The sequence below is a fragment of the Ambystoma mexicanum genome, chromosome 6q, assembly GCF_040938575.1.
Source record: "Ambystoma mexicanum isolate Mex_15411 chromosome 6q, UKY_AmexF1_1, whole genome shotgun sequence".
NCBI lineage: Eukaryota > Metazoa > Chordata > Amphibia > Caudata > Ambystomatidae > Ambystoma > Ambystoma mexicanum.
Genome location: NC_090937.1, coordinates 1609920822 through 1609942343, shown reverse-complemented (window position 1 = coordinate 1609942343; position 21522 = coordinate 1609920822). Strand labels below are relative to the sequence as shown.

At 42.4% G+C, this 21522-nt stretch overlaps 1 protein-coding gene across 1 annotated transcript in view; it reads right to left on the bottom strand.

Moving 5' to 3' along the window:
- Window positions 1–6288: 6288 nt before the first annotated feature.
- The window catches only part of LOC138516904 (zinc finger protein 300-like), a 50166-nt gene continuing 34932 nt past the window's right edge, over window positions 6289–21522 (bottom strand). The window contains exon 2 of the mRNA XM_069632360.1: window positions 6289–18108. Coding sequence (XP_069488461.1) covers window positions 16185–17144 — 960 coding nt within the window. The 5' untranslated portion in view covers window positions 17145–18108 and the 3' untranslated portion in view covers window positions 6289–16184. The remainder of the gene's footprint in view (window positions 18109–21522) is intronic.

Below are 21522 nucleotides of genomic sequence, written 5' to 3'. Positions count from 1 at the left end.
CAATCCACGGGTAACATGTTCCTGTCCTTTGGGCATCCTCCCATTGCCAGATGTTGAGGGGCAACGTTGGTAGCCTCTGTGTGCCCCGCTCCCCCCGCACTTGGGCGAGGGATTCGAATTGGGCATCAGTACTCCCTGGCCCCCTGCTTTGGGAAGGAGCCTGGTTATGAAAGCGCTAGCACCAAGCACTGTTGCAGACACTTCCTGGTGGCCTCACTGCACCAAACACTGTTGCAGACACTTCCTGAGGGCCTCACTGGACCAAGCACTGTTACAGGGACTGCTTGGTGGCCTCACTGGACCAAGCACTGTTGGGACTGCTTGGTGGCCTCCCTGGATCAAGCACTGTTACAGGGACTGCTTGGTGGCCTCACTGGACCAAGCACTGTTACAGGGACTGCTTGGTGGCCTCACTGGACCAAGCACTGTTACAGGGACTGCTTGGTGGCCTCACTGGACCAAGCACTGTTACAGGGACTGCTTGGTGGCCTCCCTGGATCAAGCACTGTTACAGGGACTGCTTGGTGGCCTCACTGGACCAAGCACTGTTGCAGGCACTGCTTGGTGTCCTCACTACACCAAGCACTGTTGCAGGCACTGTTGCAGGCACTCCTCGACGGCCCCCCTGGACCAAGCACTGTTGCAGGCACTGCCTGGTGGCCTCCTTGGACCAAGCACTTTTACAGGCACTGTTTGGTGGCCTCACTGGACCAAGCACTATTGCAGGCACTGTTGCAGGCATTGCCTGGTCGCCTCACTGGAACAAGCACTGTTGCAGGCGCTGCTCGATGGCCCCCCTGGACCAAGCATTGTTCCAGGCACTGCTCGATGGCTCCCCTGGACCAAACACTGTTGCAGGCACTGCTCGATGGCCCCCCTGGACCAAACACTGTTGCAGGCACTGCTCGATGGCCCCCCAGGACCAAGCACTGTTACAGGGACTGCTTGGTGGCCTCACTGGACCAAGCACTGTTACAGGGACTGCTTGGTGGCCTCACTGGACCAAGCACTGTTACAGGGACTGCTTGGTGGCCTCACTGGACCAAGCACTGTTACAGGGACTGCTTGGTGGCCTCCCTGGATCAAGCACTGTTACAGGGACTGCTTGGTGGCCTCACTGGACCAAGCACTGTTGCAGGCACTGCTTGGTGTCCTCACTACACCAAGCACTGTTGCAGGCACTGTTGCAGGCACTCCTCGACGGCCCCCCTGGACCAAGCACTGTTGCAGGCACTGCCTGGTGGCCTCCTTGGACCAAGCACTTTTACAGGCACTGTTTGGTGGCCTCACTGGACCAAGCACTATTGCAGGCACTGTTGCAGGCATTGCCTGGTCGCCTCACTGGAACAAGCACTGTTGCAGGCGCTGCTCGATGGCCCCCCTGGACCAAGCATTGTTCCAGGCACTGCTCGATGGCTCCCCTGGACCAAACACTGTTGCAGGCACTGCTCGATGGCCCCCCTGGACCAAACACTGTTGCAGGCACTGCTCGATGGCCCCCCAGGACCAAGCACTGTTGCAGGCACTGCTTGGTGGCCTTACTGGACCAAGCACTGTTGCAGGCACTGCTTGGTGGTCTCACTACACAAAGCACTGTTGCAGGCACTGCTTGGCGGCCTCACTGGACCAAGCACCGTTGTAGGCACTGCTTGGTGTTCTCACTACACAAAGCACTGTTGCAGGCACTGCCTGGTGGCCTCACAGGACCAAGCACTTTTGCAGGTACTGCCTGGTGGCCTCACTGGACCAAGCACTGTTGCAGGCAGTGCCTGGTGGCCTCACTGGACCAAGCACTGTTGGAGGCACTGCCTGGTGGCCTCACAGGACCAAGCACTGTTGCAGGCACTGCCTGGTGGCCTCACAGGACCAAGCACTGTTGCAGGCACTGCCTGGTGGCCTCACAGGACCAAGCACTGTTGCAGGCACTGCCTGGTGGCCTCCCTGGACCAAGCACTGTTGCAGGCACTGCCTGGTGGCCTCACTGGACCACATCTGTGCACACAGTGGGGACGTGTGGTTACGTGCCGGCTGTTGGTCCGCCCACCTTCCATGCGCGACCACCGTCGACGCTGCGGTGTGGGAATCCTGCTGACAGGAGGGGGCGGGGCCCAGCATGTTCTGGGTAGATGGGGGGGGGGGCGGGATCCCACATGTTCAGGGTAGATCCGTGCTGCTACTCTGGGTTCTGGATGAGAATAGCCAGAAAGTTAGCTCAGTCAGTTATCTCAGCCTTTCATACTTCTGAAGTGGATACATGAGTACCGATTTAGGCTGGACGATAACATTTTTTTTAATATAAAACGCTCTGGGGAATAACACAATATCATGATTATTATCTAAACTGGTTGGACATGAAGTCCCATTTAGCTTAATTTTGGGATTCCCTGTTGGGAGTCTGGAACAAGTTAAGGTCATTGGGGTCAAAGCCAGGGGTGTGGTGTTTGCCTGCTAGTTTCTGTTCCCTAATTATTCACAGGTGCTTCCACGTTTCTCCTCCGCTGCCTGTTGCTATGATTGGGTGAGACTCGAGGGTGATTTACTGGGTGACTGTAAGTGTGCGGGACTCTTACTGTTTGGAGTGGCCCCATAGAGCGGCTATAAAAGACTGTATTCAGAGGAATTAGAACAAGCTGCATTGCTTATAAGCACATAGGAAGATAATCAACTTTTTGTGTCAAAGGGCTTTTTCAGTCTGATGCCATGGAACTCTGTGTCGTTTAACATTTTAGTTTGTCCCCCCTGGAGTCACAAAAATGTATTACATGTATGCTGAATTTAAATTGGATGGCTGCAATGGCATGGTACTAGTGTGCTCACAGATGAATTCTCAGCACTCAAAGTGTTTCCTTCCCCAAAGAAAACACATTTTTATCCCTTTGTGTCGAAGAGCTTTTACGGTACGATGCCTATGAACTCTGTGTCGTGTAACGTTTTGAGTTTGTCCCCTTTGGAGTCACAAAAACGTATTTCTTGTTTTCTGAATTTAAATTGGTTGGCTGCAATGGCTTGGTACTAGTGAGCTCACAGATTAATTCTAAGCACTCTAAGTGTTGGATTTGCCAAGAAAAACACATTTTTATCTCTTTGCGTCGAAGGAATTTTTCGGTCCGATGCCATGGAACTCTGTGTCGGGTAAAATATTGAGTTTGTCCCCCTTGGAGTCTCAAAAATGTATTACATGTTTGTGGGAAAGCATCACATGTGTAACATAGATGTCACATGTGCAACCCAAACCACACATATGAATCAAAGGTCAACCTATGCTTGACCTTAAACTCAAGCCCTGAAAAATAAGTACTGTTTTTTAATTCTTTAGGACAGCCCCGTTCATTTGAACCCCATTTTGTTTGTAAAAAAATATTGAGGGTGTATTGTTTCAGAGAGCATCATGTGATGCTTGCACCCTCCAAAGGATTTTGTTGGTGATAGATGGAAAATCCTAAAAACATACTGGCCCAAAGCCGAACGCGATTCTGAGCAAAAAAAACAGTCTAGTGAAAAAACCATGTAAAATCACTTTTTCTTTTTACACAAACTCACCTTTTTTCATTTTTTTTCATGGAAAAATCAAGTTTGAAGTTAATTCATACATTTGACGATTTTTACAAAAAAGATTTCGTTTAAAAGCACTAGACCTGAGGCCAGAGAAACAATGATGCTCTCTGACAAACTCCACCTCTCAATATTTTTAAACCAAGTGAGATCAAATAAAAGGGGCTGTCCTAAAACAAATTACAACGTTCTTTCCTGACATGATCAGGATTTCTGTGAGTCACCTTTCGTTTCTGAGTGATGTTCGTGCATGACATGTGCCGCTTTCCCGTAATGGGCAGTCTCACATACGATCAGGCCCTGCTGATGATGTGCAAGGGCTTCATGAGAAATGCACAAAACAAAACTGTATTCAGAACAAGCTGCATTGAATGTTTTATAAGTGCAGAGGAAAGAAAAAAAATGAACTTTTTGTGTCAAAGGGCTTTTTCGGTCCGATGCCATGGAACTCTGTGTCAGGTAAAATTTGGAGTTTGTCCCCCTTGGATCCTCAAAATTTAATTTCATGTTTGTTGAATTTAAATTAGATGTTTGCAATGGCATGGTAATAGTGAGCTCACGGGTGAATTTTCAGCACTCCAAGTGTTTCCTTCGTCAAAAAAAACACATTTTTATCTCTGTGTCAGCAGTGAAACAAAGTGCGAAAATGTTAACAATTTTTATGAGAAATGTAAAAAAAAGACTATTCAGGAGAATTAGAACAAGCTGCATTGAAAGTATAATTGTGCATATTTTTCAGCTTAATTGTGCCTGCTAGCTAATTTATTTACCACTTGGGATTTTATGAAGAAGATTTGACAAGCAAGGCAGCTTTTTGAAAAAAGTGACTTCTTGGTCAGGGCACTCTGACCAAGAAGTCGCTTATTTTCATGTCAAGGCAAAATACAGTTTTCGCGTTTCCGATGGCGTTAGTACAACCCAGAACCCACCACTGGTGTAGATGGAGTGTCCCGCTGTATATCTAACCTATATAAACTTGAAACTTCCAGTCTGTGGCCTTATTGCTCGGTTCACTGTTGAGGACTGATTCTGACACCGACATCTGTTGACACCAGTACACCTCACTTTGAAAGAAAGACTGTATTCAGGGGAATTAGAACACGCTGCATTGCATGCATATCTACAAAAGTTAAAAATGTGCAAAGCAAAACAAATAACTTTGTTTCTGAGGGCTTTTTCGGTACGATGCCTTGGAACTCTGTGTCGGGTAAAATTTGGTTTGCTGAATTTAAATTTGATCACTGCAATGGCATGCCAATAGTGAGCTTACAGATGAATTTTCAGCACTCTAAGTGTTTCCTTCGCCAAGAAAAACACATTTTTATCGCTGTCAGCAGTAATGTAAAGTGCAAACATTTTCAACATTTTCATCAGAAATGCAAAGAAAAGACTGTATTCAGGGGAATTAGAACAAGCTGCAATGAAAGTATAATTGTGCATATTTGCAGCTTTACTGTGCCTGCTAGCCAATATATTTACCACTTGGGATCTTATGAAGAAGATTTGACAAGCAAGGCAGCTTTTTGAAAAAAGTGATTTCTTGGTCAGAGCGCCATATATGGTGCTCTGACCACAAAGTTACTTATTTTCATGTCAAGTCAAAATACAGTTTTTGTGTTTCTGACGGCGTTAGTACAACTCAGAACCCACCACTGGTGTTGATGGAGTGTCCCGCATATGTATCCAACCTATTTATACAACTTTATTTTTTAAACTTGAAAATTCCAGTCTGAGGCCTTATTGCTCTGTTCTCTGCTGAGGACTGATTCTGAAACCGACATCCAGTACACCTTAATATGAAAAAGAAAACTGTAATCAGGGGAATCAGAACAAGCTGTATTGAATGCATATGTACAAATGTTAAAAATATGCACAGGAAAAACAAATCAACTTTTTGTTTCGAAGTGCTTTTTTGGTGCAATGCCATGGAACTCTGTGTCATGTAAAATTTTGATTTTGTCCCCTTTGGATCCTTAAAAAAGTATTTCATGTTTGCTGAATTTAAATTAGATTTCGGCAATGGCATGGTAATAGTGAGCTTACAGATGAATTTTCAGCACTCCAAGTGCTTGCCTCACAAAGAAAAACACATTTTCATTTCTGTGTCAGCAGTGACGCAAAGTGCGAAAATGTTCAAAGATTTTGTGAGAAATGCACTTAATGCAACAAATAAAACCGTAGTCAGTGGCTTTATCTCCAAATGTTAAAAAAAAGCAACAGAAATACATATTTTCTTTTGTTGCATATATGTATCAGCTAATTTCGGGAAAGCGTCATGTGTAACAGAGATGTCATATGTGCAACACAAACTGCACTTATGAATCAAATGAATGACACTCCTATATCAGAGCATGTTTCAGGTGCAAGAAGGAAACTTCACTGGCTAACAGTTTCCGCCAGAATAAAATGTAAGGCCCTCTCGCCAGCCCATAGATGTGTGTACAGAGATGCGCTCAGCTACCTCAAAGAACATTTGAAACTCTGCGCTGCCTCCAGACCGCTACGCTCCAGTTCTGGTGGTCTCCTGATATGATATGGCATTTATAAAGCGCCTATACACAAGTGTTTCCAAATATGAAAAAATATTCGGTTACGGATGCTGGTTGCTCATTCTCACCACGCAAGCATGGAATAACCTCCCCCATCGAGTTAAGACTAGAAGAACACCATCATCTTTTTTTAACAAACCTTCAATATATACACATTGTGATGTTAATGTTTGAAGGGCTGCTCTGCTACGGTTGTTTCTTTTTTTTATTTGCATGTGGTTCTCATGAACCTTTACAAACATAAAACCATTTTAATAAAATCGATATTTTCTTTTTTCAAACGTATGTAAAACAGACATTTGATAAAATACACACAACATGTATACATAAAACATGAGAAAGACTTTAAATGTTTAAAGTTACATTTTTAGGTAGCTATACGTGGCTATTTTGCCTTTGTCTTTTGAGTGCTATTAAATTGCAAGGGACAACCTAGTGACATATTGAGTGCTATTTTGGCCAACATGCAAGTCAATAAAGTGAGAGACAACTGACTTGAATATTGTACTAAGAAAAATACGACAGGCTTAAGAGTTGTTAAAGTGCTGATTACAATATTGCTTGTGTTCATTGCGCTAATAGAATTTCTAACATCCGTTTCTACGTATTGTCAATTGCATACAAAACATTGCCCAAAATACACACAATAGGCAAAATTACAATGAATAATCGTACCTAACATTTCTTGGTGTTTAAGGAGACATGAGATCTTTGAGAATTAATAGAAATGTTAAAAATCACTACACACACCTAGATTGCATTAATGTGGTTTATGTCTGATAATTGGTTAAAAAAAAGGCAATCAGTTTGACCTTTTTAGTTCAGGTAATTGTTACTGTATAAGACTCAGTAGGCGAGTTAGTGAAAGAATCAATGAGGTATTTGTACCCCACATGCAATGAATCCATATTAAGTTAGGTGAGACAATAGTTTCACCAAAGTAAGCTTTGCCAAAGGATAACTTTCTAGCATTTTCCCAATATTTACAATACATGACAAGGTGCTTTACATTTTCTACATTATGTCTCAATAGGCAAAATCGGCACACACCATCGGATTTTAGATCGTTTTTTGTTTGCCAATGTTTTATACGAGCGTTTGTAGGAAATTGGTCAAGCTTAAATCTCATATATAAATCACAGGCCTTGTCATATTGAAAACATAACAGATATTGGATGCGAGAAATTTCTTTTTTCATGAACAGGGCACACACCTTATATGATTCATGACCAGCAATGATCGCAGTCATTTCCATCCAATCAATGCTCATCATAGTGTTTTATCTTCACCAGCGCTGGGCACAAAAACACAGGTCAATAGGATTCATATTACATTTTTTAGAAGCATTTTCATTTTAGCATCGAATCTTACCATTGAAGCAGGATAGGCATTGGTTACCATATGTGATAAAACCTCATAAAGAGAATTACATGGAGGCGATAATATTTTGGTGTAATTTGTTAACATCCTCACTGATGTTTAGATGCCAGTGAATTTAGCCCCAGTTCGTGTCGGAGAACCGCGGTTGGAAGAGCATTGGATAAGCCAAGGGTGCTCCTCCAGATCCTGCCTTGAAGCTGATTTAGGATCTTGTCAATATTCAGAAGGCACAAATCAAGGCCATATAAAACCATTGCCTCCACTTTCAAGGTGTAGACATCCAATATGGGCATGATGGAGAATTTGCAATGCTTATAAAATATCAGTCTCATTTGAGATATTAAGGGTCTGACCCTTAGGTTTAGAGAGTCCCTGCACGCTTGTAATGAGGAGGTGTCAGTTAAGTTATATCCCAAGTATCGAGTGCTCAGTGTGTGCTCTATTGCTGTACCCCCTATAGGCCATTTGAAGGTGCAAATCTTTCTCCTATTTGTAAATATTACTATGTTAGATTTGTACGCATTTGTCTGCAGGTTACATTTTTGAGCGCATGTAAAGAAAAGTTCACATTTATTCCGTAGACCATATGGGGTTCTATCAAGCAGGATCAAGTCGTCGGTGAATGCCAACCAGTGTAGCTGAAGCCCACCTAATCTTACTGAAAAGATATTTGATTGATTCCATGTATGTTTAGGTCGCGTAAGTATAAATTAAACAGGATGGATGCTAAATTGCACCCTTGCTTGACTCCTCCTTCTATTGCAATTGTGTCTGTTCATAGTCCACCCTGGTTAATGCAAACATTATATTTGGTGTTATAGTGGAGCCTTACAATCCAACCAATGTTGTGCAGAGGTATGACGAAGGTCACCATTTTGTTCCAGAGATGTGCTCTAACAACTCGTTCGAATGCCAAGGACAGGTCTAATGATGCCATGTATATGGGACATGCTTGAGTATGTTTTGTTGTTTATAAAAGATGTGCCAGAATAGCTGCGTTTAATGAGGTCCCCATGTCTTGGCGAAACTAAAACTTGCAATCTAGATAACGTAAGGTTCTTCCTGATGAAACTTTGAAGCTCATCCAAGATGAGTATCGCAAAGACCTTTGCGGATGCGTCCATAAGTGCCATCGGCCTATAATAAGATGGGATACCTTTCTTGTGAATAGGAACATGAATCGATGTGAGGCATTAATCCAGAATAATTTTGGTTTCAAAGATGTAATCAAACTTTGATTTTAGAACCGTGGACCAAAAGTGAGAATCATCTTTCAAAACACAAGGTGGCATTCCATCAGGGCCTGAGGCCCTACAATAGTTGAGTTTACAAATGGCCCCTCCTACATCCTCCAATGACCACAGGCATTGTGCCAATGGGGCATTGGCAAGGTATGGCGCAGGGACAGATGGAGGTCCATGAAGCAGTTGATATTTCTTCGTCATGTAGTCGATCCAAACCTCTCCCGCGAACGACGTTTCAAATTTTGACGTGACCCTTGCTATAGGATTTCTCATAATGGCCCACACATTTTTGACATTATGTTTACATAAATGATGAATCATACGCAGGTTGTCCTCCATGTACTTTGAAAATTTAATACTCTTGAGCTTGATTTTATATTGCCGATAAATCTCATTTTTTAATCTAAGGTATGAGGACTCAGTTCTCCTTGCCATTTTTAGATCTCTTAGGTTTTTGTTTTTTGAACGTTTTAATAAAGCCACCTCTATGCTAAATGTGTTACTATGTTGTTGAGTGGCGATTGTGCACTGTTGGTTAGCTATATTACTAACATACAAATTAATCATGTTAGCATTCCACACTTCCTGATACTAACTAGACAGTCCCAAGCGAATTGCAATGTTCACAGACATTAGATCACGATTGACCAAGGAAGACAATTTCCTACACAATTTGTTGTTCCAGTGTATGGATGTCGCATGGCGTTCCATTTCTACCAATTCTAATACCGGCCGGTATTGATGCTTTGTAAGTGCAGTGATTAAATCAAGTTTTAGGGTCATATGATCACCCATCCCCCGATTTATTATAGTGACTGGATTACAGCTTCCTAGGAGGTTTTTCGATACACCAAAATAATCAATGATGGACCCGTTTGTCCCTCTTTGCCAAGTAAGTGGAAGTTGATTCAATGCTGTTGAAACAACGTGAAAGTCCCAATCAGCTAAAAAGAAATCGACCCATCGCCGACCTCTGGTTTGTTTGTTTGTTTATTTTATTTCTATAGCGCTCCGGACCCAGGAGTATAGGGGCACTAGTACAAGGTTACAAGTCACAGTACATGGTAATAAACAGTGATGCTAGAACAGTTTAAATGGCAGTTATATGCAGGCAGTGGGGGTAATAGCACCCAATAGTGACATAGGTGAGGCATGGACAGACAATGCAGTAAATAGCTAGGTCTGACTTCCAAGTTGGCTATTTGTCAGAAGCCACCCAATGACAAGTTTCCTGAATGACTGGAAGGAATTGGATGATTTGATGCTCAGTGGCAGGGTGTTCCAGGGTGGTCATTGAGTTAATCAGATATGGACCTTTTGAAGTGTGAGATAGGTCAGGCCGCACATTCATTAGTGTAGAGTTGAAATCTCCTATAATGATTTCATAAGCATGATTACGACTATATGCGTCTTCAAATAATGTGCTCAGGTTTGAGAACATGTCTGCTTGCACTATCTTGCTTGGATTCCAGTATAGGCAGATTAGTAAAATGCTATTCTTATTGTCTCCATTTATGATTAGATTAATAGCCAACATATCTTCAGACACCAGTTTTAGCTTTGTGCATGCCTTCAACCGGTTATGAATCAGAATGGCAAGACCCTCAAAAGGACGACCAGAGTGGCCTATATTAGCCGGTTGCATATATGAAGTATACCTGTCTAGGTATATGTTTTGCAGGAGCATTGTTTCTTGAAGTAGGATAATGGAGGGTTTATTATTGATGTTGAGACTTGAACCAGGTGGTTATGTTGTTGAATCCACAAGAGTTCCAGCAGTTTATGGACATCCTTGCTACGTATCAGAGTAGGTGTTGGTGTTACTAATCAGAGTTTTCATGTAGGGCTCTAACCATGACAAGTCCTTAATTAGGTTAGCAAATGACGACAGTTGTACCATTATTGAACCTAATTTGGAATTTTTAGGGATTCCAAATTAGGTCCTAAATTCTCACACCCTAAAGATGAAGGCATTTGTATATCAATGAATGAACTTGATTCGACCTTCGATTTAAACAGATGTGTTTCCAGTCCAAGTAGCGCAAGATCTGCACAATGCTTCCAGATCATTCTAGCAATATGTGATTGTACCTTGCAGATCATTCTGTTATTGTTGTGAACCGATAAGTTGATCCACTCTATGTCGTCTGAATGTGGATTTCTCAATGGAGGAATTTGGTCAAACACTTTGAGAATATACAAAGTTTAATCTAGCTCTGCCATTGATATTAACATCGCTGACCCACCCAATGATGTTGTTAAAGTCGGCGGGAAGGACAGCCTGACTTGGTTCAGTTGGAATATCCTTGACGACCATACTGCTAATTCATTATTCGCCATCGTGTCACCGGATGCTACAATGGGGGGCTTACCACTGACATCATTATTCTTAGAAGTTTTATTGTCCTTTGATCTTTACTTTTACTTTACGGTTGTTATCCTTGTCATGCTTCGGCTCTTCATTCGCTGGCAATACTTCTTTATCTATGCTGCTCTCGTGAGTTTGACTCAGATTATGTACGATTTGTTGAGGTTCACTTCTCACTTTTTTCGTAACAGTCGGAAAGAAATTAGATAGTGAGTTTGTGTTATTGAGGTGGCAGAGGGTAACATGTGATAAGGCCCCTTTAGTGGATCAATGGACATAGTTGGTTTAATATCTTTAGGTAGGCCTTCCTCGGTCCCGGCTTTGTGATTACGTCCAGATGCTTTGCCATTTTTAATTACATGAGATTGGGCCTCATTACGACCCAGGCGGTAAGTTACCGCCTGGGCCGTGACTTTACCACCATGGCGTAAACTACGTTTACGCCATGGTGGTTGGCGGACTTACCGCCCCATTCCGACCTTGGCGGGGCGGTAAGTCCCCAATCCCCATTTACCCTTCCCCATTCCCATTTTTGCCCCATAGGGCATAATGGGAGTGGGGAAGGCGTTAATTACGCCACCGTAAATTACGGTGGCGTAATTAACTCCATGGTCCCTTAGCGCCATGGATTTTAACACCTGCTAAAAGCAGGTGTTAAAAGCACCATGGCGCTAGGGGACCTCGTAATTGGCGGTAAGGGGTCGGCGCAGCTAACGCTGGCGTAAACCCCTTACCGCCAGGGTCGTAATGAGGCCCATTGAGTCTTAACTACATTTTTCTTTACTTTTACTTGCAAGTGGATTTTACTTTCAGCATTTAGTTGAGTGAGGTCAAGGGTCACGTCCTCATTCAAAAATTAAATACATTTTTTATGCTAGAGTTGTGGCCCTTTTAATGGAATTTTGATTTTTTGTTTTTTTTCTACTGGTTCAATTTTATTTTGCCGAATGTTGTCTTCTTTTTTCGTGCTCTTAGCTCAAGTCGCCTGGCTCTAGGGGAAAGATAATACTTTGCGCCATTTGCAGTGTCATGATCTGAAGAGATTTCAAGTATTAATGGAGCTGTCCTGTTAGCAATGGCATTCTCCTCAATTAGATCAGTAAGAGGAGTGGGAATATCTGGTGCGTCATGTCGAGACGCTATATCTGCGGTCCCAAACTGTGATTTTTCTTGGGGAATTTTATAGTCACCCTGCGAGGCTTCATGTGTAGACTTTAACTGCTGCTCAATTGCCAAAATCCTTTCGTGTTGGAATTGGACTATTTGAGCAAAGTCCGTAGTGGCATCCCCGCAGGGAGGTTCATTACTACTAGCATTATTAGCGACCACACTCTCATAAGAACTTCAGTTGGGCCCCTGAAGGTCCTGACATGAGTGTGTTTGCGTAGACTTTTATATTGCAACTGTAGTAGGAGTTTGTATTGCACTCGTGCTTTGACTGACATGTTGCGATAGTTTCTGCAACGCAGCATGAATCAGACAAAAAATCTCTTGAGCTACCATAAAGCCCTCTAGCCTCTTTAATTTCTCTAATTTCATAATGTGTAGTGTTGTGTCCTTTGTCCAGTAGATTAAGTACATGGGTTAAAACATGAAATGATTAATTGTCCGGAGCGTTGAGCACGTGGGATGTACCACTGCCCACTGAAGGTAAAAAGTGTTCCTGTCCCATCCTAATGGAGTTTTCATGCTCACTATTTTCCCCAAGACCATTTATTTCACTAATCAGTGGAGGCGACTCAGTATCATGCGCAAATTGGTTGGTCCTGGTAGAAGGCGAACTGGCAGTCATGCCAAACGGAGGCCGATGGCGTGTACAAATAGGTGAACGGGGAGGTTGTGGCAGTCTGCGATGTGAATTGCCATTATTGTGAAGGTGAACATCTTCAATGTTAGGGCGAAAGTTTTCTACTGGTGTAGAAGGACCCAGAGAAAGTCGCATGCGCGTGCCAAACTCTGCCATGACGGCGGGCGCAAGCATGGATTTGTCAGAGATTGATGTATTAAATCGTTTGTCAGGATTGGGAATGAACACATTGTTAGTGATAGGCATGTTATTGAATGTTTCTCTTAACATTGGGGGTATGTCATTCACGTCCCGCAGTGTGAAAGTCTTCGACCCACACTGATGAATTGGTGCTGTATGCACTTGGGCAACCACATATGCTATTGCAACACTATCTGAAGGGTGGGATCTATTGGGAAGAGGCAATCCCTGATTTTCCGGGTCTGCTTCAATCTGCACAGTCCCTGCATATCCCTCAGCCTGTATAAGTAATTTATCAGAAACTATTTCCTTCATATCATCAGAGTCCGACATATTGGAAGCTTTGACGTAGTCTTATGTTTTTGATCTTTCATGTGTTTGCCACTTCTCAGGTCCCTAACCATTGTCGACTTAATATTAACTATAGCTGTGTTTGGGAATGCTTAACGGGCTATTTCACAAAGGAGTTTTAAATCCCCAGCAGAGCGACTTAACAGATCCATAAGAATGTGGTACGTGTGGCTTAATCTGTATACAATTTTATACCTATTACAAAACAAGCGCTTAACGTGTAAGAATCCACACGCGATCTTTGCAGCAAGTTATTATGTGTTAAGAGGGAAACTCCTGCACATGCGGCCGTGCAATACCGAAAGAAGTCACCCTTCTGAGCGTTAGTGACTAACTAGGCCTATATGACAAGAAGCCAAAAATTAAACGCCCAGAAACACACAACCACATATGTCGCGGTTTTCACCTTTTAGATGTGAAATTGGTGAGAGACAAATTGTGTGGCCGCAAAGTCATCTTGTATCTACTTAAAAGACAAAATAGAAGTGGCCCCACTCCCCGCCTGCACACGCCAAACAGGCTCAACAGACACTTCGCAAGGGCACTTGCAAGGTGCGCGCGAGCTGGTGCGTGCGCACAAGCACTTCAGTAGCAGGGACATAAAAAGGGACGTGTCTCCAGTATGGTGACATTGCTGAAGATTGACAGACGTATCACGTCGGTAACTCAAACTGCAGCAATGAATGGCAGACCTTCCCCCAGGCTCAACAGGCACTTCCCAAGGACACTTGCAAGGTTTAGAAAACAACTAAAACATTCTTTATCAAATAACTCTTTTTTTGGATTCAGATCCTTGGTCCGCCAGACTTTCCTATGAGCTGTCTCTTGTCCTGTTTCCTAAGGTTCTTGCGTCTTCTTGTGAGCATTAATGCCTGCAAGCACTATATAAACATATACATAAATAAATAAAATTAGTCGAAGCAGTAGGGTGAGCCCTTGAAAGAAGCATGGAAAAATCAGAATTAGTAACATGGGAAAACAGAGAGACAATAATAGATGACGAAGGAGAAAAATTAGAAGGAGGAGAAGGAGTAACAGCAGTAGCTGCACAGAGATTTTCTACTTTAGAAGTATTCAGAAATCAAGTGCAGTAAAAGTCGGCTAGGGAGAATTGTATTTATTTTTGTATTTGTAAAGCGCCTAAGCCCAGAGTCATCAAGGCGTTGTTTCAACCAGTTACACATGGTCAGGAGGGGGGTGGGGGGATAAGACAAGAAAGCGTTTGGCAGAGACGTCAAGGATCAGAAGTTTGGGATTGCAGGAGATCAGAAAAATAGGAGCTCTTAGAAGAGAGAAGTGATTCATCACAGAGATTGTAGTAAGAAGAAAACAGCACTCGATCAGCATTAGGACAAGGCTTATCCCAACGCCTCTTGAGATGACGCAGGGCTCTTCACATCAAGCGAAGCTAGAGCATAAGCCAGGGATGAAGGGCTTCCGAGAGGCAGAGAGTGGAGAGGCAGGATATTGTTCATCGAGAGAGAAGAGAAGGAGACCAAAGCAGCCTCATCTACAGAAAGAGCAAGAAAAGCCGAATGAGAGGCGAGACGGGAGATACGGGAAGATATAATCAAAGGAACATTAAAAGCAGTTTCCTGAAGAGGGCTGCATCAGTGAATCTTGCATTTCTCCATCGCCAGCGGTTGCCCGTTGCTCCTGGACTGGAAGAATCTTTGTACCCGCAGCTCCTGGGCACCTCTCAGCAGAACCAACATCAGAAAATCCAACCTCCAGTGACCCCCAGTCGACAAAACAAGTCATCTGGGGAAATCAGAGTCAGGGGGGAGTAAGTAATGCAAAGCATTTGTCTCCCCCGGTCACCATAGGATAACATTTAGAACACGTCTCTTTGTATCCCACGATTTCATTCCCCTGTCTTTTGGTCATTGAACCTGGATAGTACCATCTGAAAGATAAGAATGCATTTTACGTACCGAGTGACTTTGTAGCATTGTTTCTTTTGAATAATCACCTACATAAGAAACGTACCTGCTACAGATACATTCTGTGAAGAAGCATTGTGGCTCTGGTGGAATATTTCATTGGGTAAAGAGCCAAGAACAGGCGATTTTACCAAATGATTCTCAGGTGATAAGAAATCGAGATCCACAATGTTAGGATCTGAAAGGAGAAGGCTTTTTCACCCATTATGCTACACTTGATATGAAGGGCGTGCAGAAACCTGCAAGAGGAAACGGTATGGTTCCTGGGTGGGAGGTTGTGACAGAGAAGGTAATCTCTTATCAAGATGCCTCGCATCTGATACTCTCATTTATGGCTTGTGAGAAATCACATTAAAGTGGGATCGCTATTAGGAGACAGGAAGCAGCATACAGTATCTTATATAGTCTTTGCACATGGAACAGTATAGTTGTTTAAATCAATAGCCGTTTCATTATCAAGACTTGATGTGAGATCTTTAAAAATGCTGAGAAAATGTTTTGTTGCAGTATTGTGTTCTCCCGAATGTTAAATCTCCCATATAGCAATAGAGCCTTTATGTGAAGTCTTATCTGTCTATTTTGTGTGGTGTGTCAAAAAATTAAGCATTTCTCAATCTTCTGATGTAATGATGGATGGCAACTCAGAGTGAAAGCATTGCTAAATATAGAATATCTATATGGGGTATCATCAATGGAGATTCATAATATTATACCAAGGCATAATGAAGGTTTTGTAGAATTCGGAGACACTTATATACAGTTTCGTGGTGATGCCTGAGATACTTCTCTGTCTGAGTGTATGCGGTTTTTTCATGTGTGGATTCTCTGGTGTGCCAACAAATAATCTTTTCGAATGAAAGCTTTGTCACAATCTGAACATTTATATAGTTTTTCACCGGTATGAATTCTCTGATGTGTCGAGAGATTACTTTTTTTAATGAAAGCCTTGCCACATTCAGAACATGTATATGGTTTCTCGCCAGTGTGACATCGCTGATGAACCCTTAGACCACCCTTTTGTATAAAGGCCTTGTCACATTCTGAACATTTATATGGTCTCTCATTAGAGTGTATTCTCTGATGGTACAAAAGAGATATTGCATGTTTGAAAGCTTTGCCACATTCAGAACATGTATATGGCTGCTCACCAGTGTGACTTTTCTGATGCATCAAAAGACTAGACATTTGCTTAAAAGCCTCTTCACATTCCGAGCATTTATATGGCTTCTCACCAGTATGAATCCGATGATGCACCAATAGATTACCTTTTGTAGTAAAAGCCTTGTCACATTCAGAACATGTATATGGTTTCTTGCCAGCGTGATTTTGCTGATGTTGCAATAGATTACATTTAACAATGAACACCTTGTCACATTCAAAACATTTAAATGGTGTCGCACCAGTATGACATCTCTGATGAACCATGAGATCACCCTTTTGTAGAAAGGCCTTGTCACATTCTGAACATTTATATGGTCTCTCACTAGAGTGTTTTCCCTGATGATACAGGAGAGACACTTTATGATTGAAAGCTTTGTCACATTGAGAACATGTATATGGTTTCTCACCAGTGTGAATTCTCTGATGTTGCAAGAGATTACATTTAACAGTGAACACCTTGTCACATTCAGAACATTTAAATGGTTTCTCGCCAGTATGATATCTCTGATGAACCATCAGATCACTCTTTTGTAGAAAGGCCTTGTCACATTCTGAACACTTATATGGTCTCTCACTAGAGTGTTGTATCTGATGATACAACAGAGACATTTTATGTTTGAAAGCTTTGTTAAATTCAGAACATCTATATGGTTTCTCACCTTTGTGATTCTTTGGGTGTACCAAAACAAATAGGTATTTGCCTGAAATCTTTTTCACGTTCCAAGCATTTATATGGTTTCCCACCTGTGTGAATTCTCTGATGCCTCGATAAATGACAGTTTAAAAGGAAGCCACGTCACATTCAGAGCATTAACATTGTTTTTCACAAATGTGATGTCTTTGATTGACTGAAAGCCTTGTCACATTCATAAATGTATATGGTTTCTCATCGGTGTGATGCAGCCTTTGTCTGAAAGACTTGACACATTCAGACAATAAATACGGTTGTCCATTGATTGGTTATGTTTAAATTGTTACCATTGGCTGGCAATCCAGGGCTAATTCAGAACACTAAAATATAAATAGAGCTATACAGTTATTGAAACCCAGAAATAATCCAAGTGATTTTATCCTTAGAATATTCAGTGTGCAGTTTACAGCCTTGTACTTTTATCTCTGGGGGCTCCAGTAGGATCATCAACATACAAACCAGATTAATACCGCAGGAGGGATGTCCTGGATTATGATGGATTAACACTGTGACAACCACTTCCCCCAACTCAGTGTTCAGGTCCTTTTTCACACTGGACGTAGTGCACCAGGGCCTTCACTGGGATAACATGTGGTAAGGACTTTGACACCAAATGAAGGTACTCCAGTGGGGCTTTAAAACTGGTGTCACATTCAACTCCTCCCTCTATTCTGACTCTCTCCTTTCTCCATTCTTCTGTATGATTTTCATGTCATTCCGTTGGATGGACCTTTTTTTATGAAAGGCTTTTATCTCAGAGTTCGTAATGGACTCTGTAAAGCCCAAGAAGACCGTCAAAACTGAAATCCCAGCTTTCATAGACAGTAGGATCTTTTTAAAAAAACTGTTCACTGTTTTCCATTCTTGCTGTTTCCTTTCCCACTGTTGGATTGAAAAAAAAAGAAATCTCAAATTAGTTTTCCATGAGCTAAACATTGAATGGAAATCTTTAAATCTTCAATCTGAATGCCGAAAATGATTAGTTTGTCTTTTTAAACCTGAGGGGATAGTAACCTGCAAAACAGCGGACATGCACAAAGGACACTATGAGGATGAAAGTGTGTTTTGTCCCAACATCACAACAGACATGCACACAGAATCTAAAACACACTTGAACCACAGACGTGCAGCAAAGATTAGCATAGGGCGCCTCATAAATCGGACTCATTCACCATGCTCACTGCATGAATCATCACAGACATACACCTGCTGGTGACGCATTGGCTAACAGCTGGCGTAAACCAGGATAGTTGTAAACAACTGAGCCAAAGAGAATCTAAGGCATTCAGTTGTTGGAAAATGGATCAACCAGTGGAGAACAGGTTGTTTGCCATGTTGTGGCAAATTCATGGAAGATGGTAAGCAAGGTAGACACCTCAAGACGTTTTGAAAGTAATCCCTTCATTTCCCTAGGAAGTAGAATATTAGTATAGAATGAGCAAACAGGACCTACTCACAACTAAAGGCTTTAAGCACAAATAGCTATAGGGTATACTAAAGAGTACAATAGCACCATTTGTGTGTTTATGTTAACTGCCTTTTATAGCATAGTTTACTCTCAGAGACTCCAGAGTACAAGCTCGCCATGATGGAATGGGAGCATTCAACAGACATATTGGCAAATTCATCATTCTAGAATGGGAGACTAACACATGGAAAAGGAAACCAACATGGAGAGGAGTAGAAATCCTCCCCTGTGACACAGGTATAATATAATGCAGAATACAAGTGGAGTGAGCCATTAGATTTCTAGGCCTCATGAGGACAGCCTGGCAGTGTGAGGAACCAGTGAGGAACCAGTGTGAGGAACCTGCAGTGTGAGGAACCAGTTGCCTGCATTTGCCTGTGATCAGAACCACATGTTGTGTCCCTGCAGGCCACCAGAAATAGCTTGCACCAGCAACTTGTCCCTCGCAACTAGGGAATGGGGGAACCACGCCAGGAAGGCGCTTGCATACCCTGTTTATTGGGGGGATGGCGTGTAGTTACGGTGGCCTCTAGGATCACCTTACACTCATAGGCACACATGCTGCACACAGGCTTCTCCCTGCATCTGTGAGATCAAAATCTGACATAAGCCCCATGATACTTGTGACCCACAACATGGATTAACACAAAAGCCAATATACCGGTGGCCCATTGACCTACAGCATATATTAACCCAGACAGAGCCTCGCTAGAATATGCAAAGGAGAATTGGAAGGTGGTGTTTCAATGCAAAATATGAAATTATATAAATGGGCAGCATTATTGTTAGACTTTGAAATTGTGTGTGCTGTGTGCATTTGGAGAACACTTGGGCCATGTGACCTTTAATGCCTGGTTAGTAGTAGCTTACAGCATGAAATCGTTAACCCTATGAGACATTTGATACCTTGTAAAGGGGATGCCTTTGGGGCTTCAGAGAGGGACAGGGAGATGAAACCGGAAGCACTGAGAGCCCATCTCTATCTCAGGAAGAAGATCAGCCTCCATCTCTTCAGGAAGCAGGGATAGATGGCCAAAGGAAGTGACTCTGTAGCATGCCCATGTTTAATTAAGCTCGACATTTAAATGATTAAATCTTATGGTATTTTATAATATGACTCTCCACCTGGGTAGCTGGCTAGCTGATGCTATAAATAAACATAATGGCACAATTTGTCCTTTTGTCCGCTTTAGTGGTGAAGAGTCTAAATGAAGTGATTTGATTTCTACAATGTTTTTAAAAGAAAACTAGAATGCAACTGGGCCTGGTCCTTCCCGTGTTAAATTTGTGGAAGCAGCAAGAGGTCTCTTGGTACGAAACAACCACCTTTAAGGATATACACAGCCACATACCGTGTTTGTGCCAATACATTTGCATGTTTGGCTGAATTGAATGAATATAATTTTAATACTGCCAAGCCGCCACCCTGCTTCCTATCCAGGGATGAAGTGGAGATGGCATCCAGTAAACCACTAAATGTATTAAAAGAAATAAGGACTATGTTCATTCGCTAAGGAATTTGATGTCACATGTTGGAAGATCCTTGCATTAACACAAGATGAGAGGTACTGGGGAAAACAACTGGATGGATTCCATGAATGCTAAAGGCCTGAAAGTAGCAGGAAAGAGTAGGAGTGGCTATGTTGTGATTGAAGAAAATAAAAGAGTCAAAGATGACACCCAAGTTGCGAAACAACAAATAAAGAGAAAGAGAATCAGGGGTGAAAGAAATAGATGAAGGAGGTGTGCAATCTTAAGGAGAAAGGAAGGCAAAAGATATAATTCTATTGTACGCCGCAGGTAGCACAAGGCCTAGAAAGCGATTTTTTTCTGGGCCACAGATTACATACTGGCCGGATACGAAAAAGCATGTGCAAACCACGAAGAAAAACATCCTATTGGGTAGCCTAAAGCACCCAAAAAAGCCATCGATAGGACACTGAGGTGTCAAACTTTCCAGCCTGATGACGGGAAATATTCACAGCATGTAAATCCATGAAAGGTCCAATGCTGGAGAAATGTGAGAATGTTGGTGACATGCTAGAGGACATTTTCAATAGAGTGAGAAGGATGAAACTCAGACTGCAGAAGGGGTCAAGAGAATTAGACTCCACATATAAGGGTAACTTGGAATATACAACACACTGCTGTGGTTTACATACACCAAGAGAAAAGGGGAAACAGAATGGTGGATTTTTTTTAAAACTGACATGCACAGTGTGTACAATGAAACAAAGGCTGACTACTCCTGTGCTACCCAAAAACATACATAGACGAATGCAAAATCTACTTTTTTTGGTTGTACCTAGATATAATTTACAAACAGCATTGGCAGTTAATGTAATTACAGCAGCATTCAGTCCCATAACATTATCTACCCACTATGTCATGGTGGAGATGCAAGTCATTGTAATTATAGCTATGGCCACTTCAATTTATATATGTATAATAGAAAAGGCTGGAAGGGGAGCACTCTGGTTCCCTGAACAATTCACCTTTCAGCCACTGATGATGTCCTCCTACCGGTTTCAGTGCTCATCACATCATCAGACAGGCAGTCTTTGCCTGCTGCTCACAGTCAGTGCAGGTGTTATCAATCAATGTCATTTATGCTGCAAGCACTTCTGGTAGCTGTATTTGTTAAATTTGCTGGGAACCCACTCCTCCCCAATCACCCACAGTGGGGAGAAGGTAGGGTGTAGCCCACAGCGTGGCACTACAAAGCAAGGCATGTGTTGTACAATCAGTCCCCTTTCTATTGACATGCACTCATGTTTTAATAGTCCTTTTTCAGTGGCTATGATGCTTTTTCACCATAGATTATACTA